The sequence below is a fragment of the Chelon labrosus genome (genome assembly GCF_963514085.1).
Source record: "Chelon labrosus genome assembly, chromosome: 11".
NCBI classification, from domain to species: Eukaryota; Metazoa; Chordata; class Actinopteri; order Mugiliformes; family Mugilidae; genus Chelon; species Chelon labrosus.
The window spans coordinates 18,496,132-18,509,101 of record NC_140344.1 but is presented as its reverse complement, the minus strand read 5'-3'; the positions used below and the strand labels follow the sequence as shown (position 1 = coordinate 18,509,101).

General features: G+C 41.2%; 1 protein-coding gene across 1 annotated transcript; it reads left to right on the top strand.

Moving 5' to 3' along the window:
* Positions 1-1,158: 1,158 nt before the first annotated feature.
* On the top strand, positions 1,159-11,525 carry LOC311495604 (guanine nucleotide-binding protein G(i) subunit alpha-1). The gene is made up of 9 exons (XM_084555120.1): positions 1,159-1,642; positions 5,185-5,227; positions 6,346-6,487; positions 7,061-7,218; positions 7,341-7,469; positions 8,059-8,188; positions 8,284-8,437; positions 10,161-10,353; positions 10,444-11,525. Exons 1-8 carry the CDS (start codon positions 1,525-1,527, stop codon positions 10,349-10,351), a joined length of 1,065 nt encoding a protein of 354 aa, XP_084411246.1. The 5' UTR covers positions 1,159-1,524; the 3' UTR covers positions 10,352-10,353; positions 10,444-11,525.
* Positions 11,526-12,970: the final 1,445 nt, after the last annotated feature.

Below are 12,970 nucleotides of genomic sequence, written 5' to 3'. Positions count from 1 at the left end.
CATTTAATCCTATGTCATGTTCTCAAATGGCTGAACTGTTTTGCACTAAGAGCATCTCGGAGCAGTTTTTCTTTACAAGCTGCTCATGCAAACACGCTACTGAGCATTGGCAGCTTCTGTCAAAGGCTTGCAATGCAAATCAGCACTGACAGCACGGATGAAGTGTGCATAGATCTCTTTCCCACATTGCTGTATGTGTTTTGCGAAGTTTTCCAAAGCAAACATGTGCCATCCGACTGCCGCTGATTTGCCTTAAATATCACTTAATTGTCTGCACTCCAGAATATCTTACAGCATGGCAGGGAAACACAGCTGCAGCTATTTTAAAAAACCTGACATGGAATCGAAAACTGTTCTGTCAATAATAATGTCCAAAAATAATAGACTGGAAATTAGTCAGGGTAAAAATAACAACAGTCACGGTTGGTTGAGTATGAGATATTAGCAGAAAATTTTGACTTTCTAAATCAAAATGAGGTGCTACAGTAGTGGGAAAGTACAATTGTCAATTAAATCAAAATTTAGAGATATTATTAGTCTACTTAGTCATATTGACTTTCTAGTTCAAAGTAGTGAGCTATTAAGTCAACATTAGGTAATACCAAGTAAACAAATCAGGACATACTCAATCACAGATTTCATTCACGTAATAAAAATAAATAAAAAGAGACACTGAGTCACAGATTTACACAGTAAGGTGTTTTAACTTCATTAAATGACATTAACTTAAGTTTGTGACATATCTTTTAGCATGTACACTTATTTTTAACGTTTTTTTTAATGAATTAATTCAAGGTTGTACTTCAAGTAAGGATTGTGAGGATTACTGAATGAATGTTTTGACTTGTCAACTCAAATTGGTGAAATTAGAAGTCAGAAGTTCAGAATTTAGGCAGGGATTTGTTGATATTTTCCACTTGCTAAATGAAAATAATGCTCATGCAAAGTCAGAAATGTAAATGCTTTATAATTTTGACTTTGTGTATGAAATGTTGTTTGTGTTATGCTTCATTTGTCTGTTACTGTAGAATTTGACTTCATTACCCCTCTCCCCTCCCTGCCCCCCCTTTAAATTAGCCTGCATTTTTTAGAGAAGCTTGTTGCTTTGCCGCGCATGCGCAGTTCACGTGTACGCGTAAAGAACAGGAAGCGAACATTTTGAGAGCCCGTCGCAGATGCTGCCGTCTGCTCCGCTCTCTGTGAATGACACTGGTTTGCTAGTTGAATATAGTTGAAAAACGCAAGTGGTACATCCAGATATTGTGAAGGCCACATTTTGTGGTTCGCTGATATTTTTAAAAGTCGCGGCTGTGAGATCGGGAGCCAGAGTGCGAGGTTAGGGCGTGTTTGAATCTCAACTGTTGGGAGAGACAGACTGCCCCCTCCTCCTCCTCCTCCTCCTCCTCACTGGATGCTAGCTCGGTAGCCTTTGCATGTCGTTGCCCTCGTAGAGTTAAAGTTGTGTTTTAGTCTGCGTTTATTTTATTTATTCGGAGGCCAGGAAAGAAGAAGAAGAGGAAGAAGATGGGATGTACACTGAGCACGGACGACAAGGCGGCGCAGGAGCGGAGCAAGATGATCGACAGGAATCTGCGGGACGACGGAGAAAAGGCAGCCCGGGAGGTCAAGCTGCTCCTGCTCGGTGAGAGAAAGATGGATGGACGAGGGGACCGGGGTCTCGGTCCATTTGCTGGAGAGGGACTCTACTACTAGTGTCTGGTCCAAACTTTACAGCAAAAACATTAAATTATGTTTATGTATTTGATTTAATTATAAGTTTAGTCCTGCTGCGCAACGCACGAAACAACCGAGAGCCGGAGTTGGAGACATTTTGGGTCTTCTTCTTCTTTTTTTTTTTTCTTTTTTTTTTTTTTTTAATGGCTCAGTGGTGGAGGTGCGGTTAGCTTAAAAAAAAAAAGTTTGAACCTCATGAGTTGTTTTCTTCGCTCCCTCAACAAATTAAAACCAGCTCAGTGTGTACGGTTTATTTACCCGTACAGTGATTAGGTTAGCCCCCACTGTGGCAGTCCGCCCTTACCCAGCACTAAGTCAGGAAGCTAATTTAACTAAGCCTTTAGCCTCTTAGCTAGTTTAGCTAATCGGTGCTAGCTCGGATTAGTTAGCTAGCAGAAAGCATTAGCGATGTTCGAGGTGTTAATCGTTCAACGAGTCCGTGTGTCCCGTACATGTGTACAGGTGTCGTTTGTCAGATTACAGCCGTTTAACGTAATTTAAATCACAGTAGCTAGCTAGCTAGCTAGCCGCCTTCCCGTTTAGCAGCCGTTTGTCACGTTACATAGAAAGTTAACGTACTTTTTTTTAGGCCGTTTGACTCCGGCTTGTACACAGTCTGAAAAATATACCAAATAAAAGCAAATCATTTCACACTGATTTTAAATCACCGACAAATATATGGAGCAGAAGTTTGTGTGTGTAAATATGTGTTATTGTTTGGGTGGGTTAATGTCTGCTATGCTGCTCAACAAGTCTGCTCCTTACTCCAAATCTGGAAGAAAAGCTGGAGGAAATGTTTCCTGATTATTATTATTTTATTTTTTTACCCCCCACTCTTGAGGCGTTGTATAGTAGTTTAAATCAAACATTAATAATAATTGGATCCTTTATATTTGGGGCTATGTGATTTCATACTTTCTGTGATTTCTCTGGTGAGGTCTTTGAAGGGTCTCTGTTCTCCAATTCATGGTTTATGTTAAAAAACAAAACTGCAACTGGACTTAAACTTTACTTGAACATCATACAAGTTCAGGTTTGTATTTGTTAGAAACCTGTGGGTGGTGCAGAAATGAAACTCACATGACTAGGGTTTGATAACAACCACATATCCAGCTGCCATTACAGGATGTTTTTTTTTTTTATAATAGTTTACTCATTTGAATATGGTGGTCAAACATGAAAATATGTTCAGGAAATCCTATTACTAAACTGCACTTCTACATCTCTCTGGGATCGTTATGGCATTTCAAGGGAAACTGCCACACCTTCTCTTTCTTTCTTCTTCCTATTGCTCGTAGCTGAAGACCACTGTTGGCTGTCTCAGTATGGATAGATGGGGTAGAGGGTTGCTTGGCAACCCACGCAGCCTGGCCGACAGCAATATGCATCTCTGGCAACTATACACACACACACACACACACACACACGGCTAGAGCATGCTAACTGCACGTCTGCCTGAGCTGTGCAGTCTGTTCGGAAAATGCACCACTATTCTGCATCTATCGGCTGATCTGCCCTCTGGCAGGTCTGTGTATCTGTGCCACCACTCATTTCTCAGACATGTGACTTTCACAGACACAATACGCCGTTCAGCTGCTGCAGTCGCTTCGTGTGTGTGTGTGTGTGTGTGTGTGTGTGTGCGCGTCATTTGAGAAGAGACCTGATTTGAATTTTCATGGTTGTGTTTTTTTGCCTAACACGATTGCCACAAGCACCTGCGCAAAGTATGTGGCAGCGTTTTGTGGATTTATCATTTAAATGGGATCTCACCCGATATGCCTACAAACGCACAGATGTCTTTCAGGTCCACATTTGTGACGTCAGGTTTTTTTTCTTCTACCCTGTAGTGTTTCTGAGGGAGACGCGCGGATATGCAGCTTTACATTATCTGCTTACTGCAGTTTACCGCTTTGTCAGGCTTCCCACTGGGGATGTTTGCATCAATGCAGTAAATGGCACGCTGTTGCAGCCACTGTTCTGAGTGGGAGAACTGCCTCAAATATAGATTATTTACATACTGCACAAATACAAATGCCAGCCTGATTTTGTGTGGTGGCATTTTTATCTAGAGATGCAGCACAGATGAGTTGTAGGGACGATGTTTACTATTATCTGCAGAGATATCTTTACTGTTCAGTCAGTGTAGCTCTGTCAAATACAATAGTTCACTGACAATCATTTTCTATTATTTCTAGTATTCTCCACAGTTGGCTTCGATTAAGTCCTTCATTTTGAGCGGCTCAGTGAAGCACGAGTGTGTGTGTGTGTGTGTGTTTGCAAATTAAATTTAAGCAATGTTTTCAGTGATATTAGCTCTGTGCCGTGTGCCTGTTTATCATATGGGACGATGAATTGGTGAACAGCCCTGCTCACGGGGGAGCGGAGTGTCCCTGCAGAGATATGGTAATTAAAATGTTGTGTGCTCAGCTCAAAACACGCCTGGATCTCAGAGGGAGCAGGAGGACTTTATGTGACATGGTGCACCTAACACTTCTGTGGCTAACTCAGATTGGTGTTAGAGTATTTCTGGATATTATTCACATGTAAGTCTGCAGTGACACCATACTGCAAACGCGGGCGTTGTGTTTTGATAGAGCATAAATCAGATTTCCCCCTTGAGACTCATTTCACAGCTTCAACCAGCCTGATGCAGCGTGAGCTCCTAACCCTAGGACGTTTAAGCTGTGTATAATCTCATTGACGAAGAGGATGTAGTTGATTAATCCAATTGGACTGTGACCCGACTAAACCGGGCCTTAGACACCTCACTGCAGTCTCCCGTAACGTGGCTGTTGTCAGAAACTGGTGTTTTGTTTGAATCTATGATTTAAGCTGTCATCATAAACTATTAACTTTAATTAGTGTTTTGACTATAGAGCTGTACAGTGGCGAAAAATAATGATTGTTAATTAGTTTGGCGTTTAAAAGCAAATAATTGGCAGCTGCGAAGTCACTGCAACCTGTGTGAAAATGCAAATAACAGAGCTTGGAATAATAATTGTCCAAACCAGCTCTGATTATATCTTTTTAGGGACTATTTTCTTCCCGGGTATCACATCTGTCATGAAATGAAAAGTGGAGAAATAACACCGTGTGGAAAATGAAAGCATGCGTTAAATGTAATATATTAGGGGCATATTTTCAGCTTCATATGGCACCTAAATAAACGGTTGAAGAGTCCTAGGTGATTTGCAGTAATCAGAATGATCATTCGAGTGTTATGAAACAGACATATGAAGCGTCACATCGGAGCAAAATACGTAATTGACATAAAATAAAGAACTGTGTATGGATTGTGCTTTTATTTTACACTAATCTACAATAAATGTGGTGATTTTAGAAGTTGCAGTGTTACTGTACCTACTCGTCTGTGGTGTATGTTTAAATTAAGTGTTCTGTCACTGTATCAACCAGGATTTAATTTTCTGTCCCATCTGTTTTGTGTTTCAGGGGCTGGAGAGTCTGGAAAAAGTACGATTGTTAAACAGATGAAGTAAGTCTGAATGATCAGTAACACATTTAACAACAGATCCAGCTTGGCTGAACCAGTGAAAGGACATTTTGTTAAACCGAATCTGGAGCACACAACATCGTTTCAGTTTCATTTGATCTTCCTCAAATGCAAAGAGAACAAATGACCATCTTTTTACGTGCAGCAGATCACCTGAACCAGACATGTTTTATCAGTGATCAACAGGTTAGACACAGTTCAGCTCTGCGGGAGGGAAACCACTGCTCACTCGCTCATTGTTCCCTACATAATAGACGTTTATTATGACTTTAGCGTCTTGTGTTCTCATCAATTCATGTTCATCTATCTAATATTTGGACCTCTTTTAAAACAATGTCTTACTGGATTTGTAAAACTAAAAGTTGAAAATATACGTAGTGAATGGAGAGTATTTGAGACGCAACCACAGACCAGTACAAGCTTTGATGAGTGGATCCCATTATTGCCTGATAGAATTAGATGCAAATTAGTTCAAATATGCTAAAATAAAATTAAGTCAAATTTCTTGACACCTTTTAAAGCAGCATTAGTCTGTATCCTAACAACAGTGTTTCACCAGACAAAGTTTAAAACAGTGTGACAGTAATTTAGGGCTATAACAACAACTAGATCTCAACAGCTGTGGAAATTCATTAAGAGACATCTTCAAATGCCATTGCTAACTAATTTTTGTAATACTTAATACGGCTGTTAGCGGCTCTTAGCGAAAGAAAAGCTTTGGTCCGTGCATACGACGTTCCCAACACTCCTGACTAGGCTCACTTATGAAACAGGAAGTGTATACCATTTAATGCCATTAGTGCTGCTGTTAATGCATCATCTTTGCGTTGGCGCATCTTTGGCTTTGTTTCCGCTGGCTGCAAGTGGCAAGAAATATGTTTGAATTTTAATCTTTAAACACTTAATCTCATCCAAGTATGAATCCCATTTAAAATGGAACTCCTCAATCTGCGTTTCTACTTATTTAATACTCTGGATTCAGCTCACTTACCACAAACCTTTTGTCTTTAAACTATAATACACAACAAACACTTATAAAACAAATCTGTTATGAAGCTACTTGGAGACAACACTTAACGTCGTCTCTTTTCGTGCACCAGGATCATCCATGAAGCGGGCTACTCAGAGGAGGAGTGCAAGCAGTACAAGGCCGTGGTCTACAGCAACACCATCCAGTCCATTATTGCCATCATCAGAGCTATGGGACGCCTCAAGATTGACTTTGCTGATGCAGCCAGAGCAGTGAGTGAAGGAACACAAACATGGCATTTACACTGTTCTTAAGACATTGCAGGTTGTATTTCTGTGTATAGTTCAGGCTAATGAGGGCAACAGCGGCTTTGTCATTTGTCCTACAGGGCAGCTTTCTTTGCATTACCTCCTTCTGAGGCTGGTCAGACAAAGCTGATCTGGCTGACATATTTAGAAATGATGGTACATGGGTGGTTAGATTATATAATGTAATTTTCTGGTAAAGAGTTTTTTTTCTAATTTTATAATATGTCTCATTTCCTAAATTGAGATACTAAGGGCGTAGTTGCACAGCAGCTGTGTTCTCACGACTCACCACTCATGTTACCCCTTGAACAACAAACAGTTGTGTTCACTACTTCACACGTTGTCAGCATGAGCTCACAAGTTACATTTAAAGGCAGCATGATACAGGTACACCTAAAATCTAAACATAATTTTCTCATGATAGAAGAAATAGGTAAGACAGTGCTCCTACAGTTAGAAACATTCTTCATCCACCTAATTGGAAAGTACGCGCACATTTCACGAAAACCTGTACAGTAACTGGATTTGTCTCATCAGGATGATGCGCGGCAACTGTTCGTCCTGGCGGGTTCAGCAGAAGAGGGCTTCATGACCGGCGAACTGGCCGGAGTCATCCAGCGGCTGTGGAAGGACGGAGGAGTTCAAGCCTGCTTCAGCCGCTCCCGAGAGTATCAGCTCAACGACTCTGCAGCATAGTGAGTGGGACGCAGTGACGCAGGGACCGCCATGAGACTCTCACTGTTAACTAGTCTTTTTTTTTAATCTGTTGTCAATCGTTTTGTTTCTCCTCATTTGACTTTTTCCCTCTTCTCTTAAGTTACCTAAATGACCTGGACAGGATATCCAACGGCGCTTACGTTCCCACCCAGCAGGATGTGTTGAGGACCCGAGTGAAAACCACTGGTATTGTGGAAACACACTTCACTTTCAAGGACCTGCACTTCAAGTGAGTACAACCACCGGCAATTCAACCCTGTTTACTCGAGGACTAGTGGTGCGCAGTTGTTGTTCTGTTGCTTACAGATGTTTGGTGTTTGTGCCGTTTAAAAATGGCAAAAAGACAATAAATGTGTAGTATGCTGTCAACTCCATAGTGTGTCAGTGAAACTGGCCAGTAAAAGCTCAAAATACTACACAACATGTACAAGATAGTCAAATCTATGCCATTATATGTTTATGTTCTTCTTTATTTGGTGATTGGTCCCTGCTACGTAAAGTTCTGATTGGTCACAGTACCTTGTGTCATCTGTTATGTGTCTCAGCCAAGTAGTAACACACATTTATTACTCTATAATCGCCTAATCTCACACAGTGAGCTTCGTGTTACTTCAAAATACAATGCAGTTTGAACCCAGAATCTTTTTACATTAGCTACGGTAATTGGCTGCTTCCATAAAAATAACTGTTGACGTATTTTCTGAAAAAATGTTCCGATCAGCAGATGGAAAGGAAGTCAGCGAGATGGAAACATGTCAGAGTGAAAATGTGTTTACTGTGCGGTGCATTTGTCTAACAGTGCGCCTTTGTGTTCTCAGGATGTTTGATGTAGGTGGACAGAGATCAGAGAGGAAGAAGTGGATCCATTGTTTTGAGGGTGTGACCGCCATCATCTTCTGCGTGGCCCTGAGTGACTATGACCTGGTGCTGGCTGAGGATGAGGAGATGGTAAGACCCGACCGACCCCTGACATACCCTACCCTGCGGTCTGCTGCTTCTCCTCTGGTTGGTGAGCGTTGTTGTGCGTCTCTTCTCCCCTTCAGAATCGAATGCACGAGAGCATGAAGCTGTTTGACTCCATCTGCAACAACAAGTGGTTTACAGACACCTCCATCATCCTGTTCCTCAACAAGAAAGACCTGTTTGAGGAGAAGATCAAAAAGAGCCCACTCACAATCTGCTATCCAGAATATGCAGGTAGGAGAGTCGCATACACAAACATGGTGGGACTATACTTTGTGTGCTGGCCGTGCATAGAAAACATTAAGTCCAGCCACGTGTATTTGGAGGTTTTAAGTGACTTGACCCGATTTTGTAAGGCTTTCTATTGGTCTTTAAAGCTTCATTTGTGCAGTCTTAACTCAAGGTCTTTAAATGTGCTTTAAATATAATTTATATAGGTCTATAATAATGCCCAGAGCCTGACGGTGAATAACTTCCATGAAGTCTAAATCATTCTGTAATGGCGTTAATTAGAATAATGCTTAAAACGCTCATAAATGCACATAAAATGGTTTTCTTCTTAGTAATGCTAACATTGAGGCTTTTACTTGCCCAGATCCAGTCCTCCGGTCTAAAACCTCCTTCCTTTTGTGACCACTCAGAGGTGTGTCAGTCTCTGCTGAAGATATTGTTTTATCCCCCCAGCTCTCAAACTGTGTGGGCTGCTTCACATTTAAACAATATGTCCTTGTCAGCTTGGACAGTAATCGCACTAAGCTGACAGCACACAAAATTCCTTGAGTGATTTTAAGATTGCACAGTCGGAGTCGGCCATAACGCTCAAATAAGATTGATGCAGTCACAGGAAGAAGTGAACAACATCCAGTATGTACCTTCAGTTAGTCACAATAGCACATATCAGACTGTGTGAAGACAGAGTTAACTAAAGGCTTGGTGTGTCACAGCCAGTCACCACTGAAGGGTTGCTCAACCCCTCCTTAACATTATTATCAAGTCATTGTGTGTCAGATGTCAGTTTGTTGCTCCATAACGCCTGCTTTCAGTGAAAATGACTTGTAGCCAGTTGCTTTTTCTTCCTGTATTGTGAACACGGCACCGGGTTTCTGGTCCTGTAGTGCTCATATACTAACCTGGCATAGCTAGACTTAACTCTTATTGGAATGTGAGTCTGGTAAAATGTCCGAGGGCAGTCATTATTTGGAACAGCAGCCTACTTCATGACGCCCGTGCCCATTTTCACACAACAAATCCTCAATAAAACAAGTGGAGCAGGAACACATCAGGGCATTTGGACTGTACTTGGTGCGACGCAGTTTTTAATTGGAGCAGTACTTGAGTAGCGTGTGGTGACGTTCCTCAAGAACACAAGTACAGACAAGAAAGCCTATCGATCAACGCCCAAATTATACCCCACTGACCTCAGATTATTTGTATAACTACGCCGCTGTTACTGCCCAAAACCTGCCTGGGTAATCTGATTGGCCCAGGCAGATCTTTGCCAGAGCATGTCAGTTTTCCAACAAAGCAACTCCAGACTTTTTTCTCCAGTCATACTGACATCCAGGCTACACCCTCTCTGCAGCAAGTTGTGGAGTTCAGCCACTAGAGGTCAGCAAAGGCAAGACATTCATACTGTGTTCTGCAATCCCAAACTGCTGTATAAAACCTACGGTGACTCCAGAGGCAGCTTTGACAACGTGAGAGAAAATTTGCAGTTTGGTGTTTTCAAGAAGGAAGCATCTGGAAAGCCAGGGGAGCTAAACAAAGGAGCTAGATTTATGGGAGTCAGTGTGATTCTAAAGGGGATGAAAGTCAGGATATCTCAACACCGCTGCTTTATTTCTTAGCCATACGTTTGCAGACTTTATGAAATTGCAGTACTACTATCAAGCAATGAGTAGCCTACACTTTTTTTTTTTTTTTAAAACAACTCGTCTTCTTTGTCATCTTGTTTTAGGCAGCAACACCTACGAGGAGGCAGCAGCTTACATCCAGTGCCAGTTTGAGGACCTGAACAAGAGAAAGGACACCAAGGAAATCTACACCCACTTCACCTGTGCTACCGACACCAAGAACGTGCAGTTTGTCTTCGACGCCGTCACCGACGTCATCATCAAGAACAACCTGAAGGACTGCGGCCTTTTCTAAAGGTAGCGGCCTCACCGTTACTATGAAGACCGTGTGCGCTCTGGCACGATTCTCCCCTCTAACCCTCGGCTTCTTTCCTTCTTTCTGTTCAGGCTCCCCGGTGACCGGCTAAGCGAGTGACTTTATTCAGGTGGAGTCTGGAAACTTCACGGACCCTGCTGAGAATGTCACTTTTAACCTCTTATTAACTTATGTTCATCTCTAAAAGATTTAAAGACGGTGTGTAGAGAAAACATTTTGTGTAAAATATTTGTACAACTGTCTATGGCCAGGGATTTTTCACAGTTTTTAAAATGTGCTTGTTTTACCTTTATTATTTTTAATTTTTATATAAACAGGAGGGCCTTTGCTTTGCTTTTTCTTTTTTTCTTTTTTTGTCCATGAATGAACACTTTGTCTTTTTGTTTGTAGTAGCTCGTGCCTTGCATGCTTTAGTTGCAGTGTCTTCTTTTTGTTGACTTAGGTTTATGTAGATGCCACCAGTCAGCTCTTTCCCTGAGTCCATATTATCCTATTTTTTTTTTTCTGGCTGTTGCATTATCTTTGCCTCCTTGTTCAAATCAAACAAGACCAAGTCACTCTGTAGACCAATTCACTCTGACGCTGACATACTGTGAGCTGTGTAGAAACCTGTTCCGATGTGTGATTTGCATGCATGCTAAGAGTGAAAGCTCTTTGATTTGATCGAGGTCATATGGCCGTGTGAGTGAGTGAGTGAGTGCGTGACTGAGCGAGCGAGCGTGGATGTGTGCACAATATAAAACAAAGGGACTTTATTCCTCTACTTGTCATCCTCTTTCAAAGTTTTATTTTTCTAAGCGACCAAAAAGAAGCTACTCTCTCAAATTAACGAGTGCACGTTGTTGGTGTGCTTCTACAAACATTCCTGAGTGAATCACGGCGGAAAAAGAAGCTTTGAAAAGATGATGCCAATGGTGGCCTTGTAGCAGACAGTAGGACCATATTTAGATCTGTGTTCAGTGCATTGACAGACATTCGGCTGGTCTAAGTGCACTGTTATTGATTACGATCTGTGATGGTTTCACGTTACATATCCCCCCCCTCTAGACCCCACCCCTCTGTTTCCATTGGATGGGGACGTAAGCGGACTAATCTCCATACTTTTGCTAATAAAAGAGTTGCTATGGTGAAACCATGGCAACTTATGCAACAACCGTGTTTTTCTGGCCTGTTTTTTTTTCTGAAATGACCGAGACATTGAAGCTGTTTCTGAGAAATACTTGAATGAATACATGACAAAAGTAGAGCTGAATCAAACAATTTATTAGAAGATTAATCTGCAAGTCAAGATAAAATGCAAAACATTTAGTGAGCATTAGTATTTGCTTTTTTTCCTCAGGTTTCTATCGATGCAGAAAGAGTTTTATTTCAACAACTGTTCTGAAAACATAAGAAATCTGAAGATAGATTTAACCGTGGCTTATGGCAAAAAAAATATTAAAATATTTTCTTGACAGAAATCAAAACCATGTTACTAGTGGCAACCTGAAACAGCAGAGACTCTTCTCAAATCAATTGTGTGATCCATATTTTGTTGTCTCATGCACTGGCAGTTTCTTTCTATACATACCATCCTTCACTCACCTGCCAATTCATTAGATACACTAGGACGCAGTCCTGCACTAAATTGTTGCTTCAAACTTGTTCTAATGTTCAGCTTATGTTAAAAGAGCGTAAGAATGGAGCTAATATAATAGTTTGATCATTTAGGTAGATGTGGTCTGAATGCATTCATTTTCAATAGTGTAAATTTAGATTCTCATTGAAGAAAGATATTTGGCCGAAGTTTCAGTACATGTGTATAAATTACAGCAGAAATCCATGCTCAAGTTAAGTATAAAATAATAGTGTAATGAATTAAGCAGTGTGTAGTTCCCTCTAGTGGACACCATCAGTAATTGAACGTAATGACCAAGACTGATGGCTGCTCCGTGATTGTGAAGGAGACAAACTGAGGAAAAATCTAATCACCAGTTTTAATATAATTAACGTAGACTGTTTCTGACAGAGACGTATTGGCCTCTCATATTAAGTCTCCACGGGAAATCCCCCAAGATTAATACTAATTAATCTTGAACTACAATGAGAAAGTGATTTCCCACCAAGCTGTGGTGATTTAAAGCCCGAGCCGAGGCCCAGAATCATTGCCAGCATTCATGAGCTGATCAAAGGAATTAGTTTAGAGATAGCGATAGGATTATCAGAACAACTGTCATATAACAGCCTTTTATTTATTTTTTATATTTCATAGACATCAAGACCATGGCAACCTACAAATGGGTCACAGTGGTGCCAAGGCTGACTCCTCCTGTCTTGCAGACTTAGCTAAGCCATCACCACTCGAGCACAGTGATTAGGCATTAGCTGAGAGGACACTATTTTTGGGGAGGCATTGTGTGATTTAAAAGCTAATTGAAGAGTCATGTGGCTAATCCCCGAAGCCCTCCCAGCAAGATAAAGGAGTTTGAGTATGAAGCATTTGTCATAATGAAGGTGTGTGTTTGAGTGAAATTGTGAAAAAGAAAGAGTATGATGAAGCTTTTGTTTGTGATCAGACAGCACATCAATGCAGGCTACAGCTGAGTCAAAGCAGAAGGA

Bases quoted from the DNA above. Each gene is read 5' to 3' on its own strand.
- LOC311495604 (XM_084555120.1), top strand. From the start codon at position 1,525: ATGGGATGTACACTGAGCACGGACGACAAGGCGGCGCAGGAGCGGAGC. The intron at 6,488-7,060 runs GTGAGTGAAGGA...TTGTCTCATCAG, and splicing joins TTGCTGATGCAGCCAGAGCA to GATGATGCGCGGCAACTGTT. The intron at 7,219-7,340 runs GTGAGTGGGACG...TCTTCTCTTAAG, and splicing joins CTCAACGACTCTGCAGCATA to TTACCTAAATGACCTGGACA.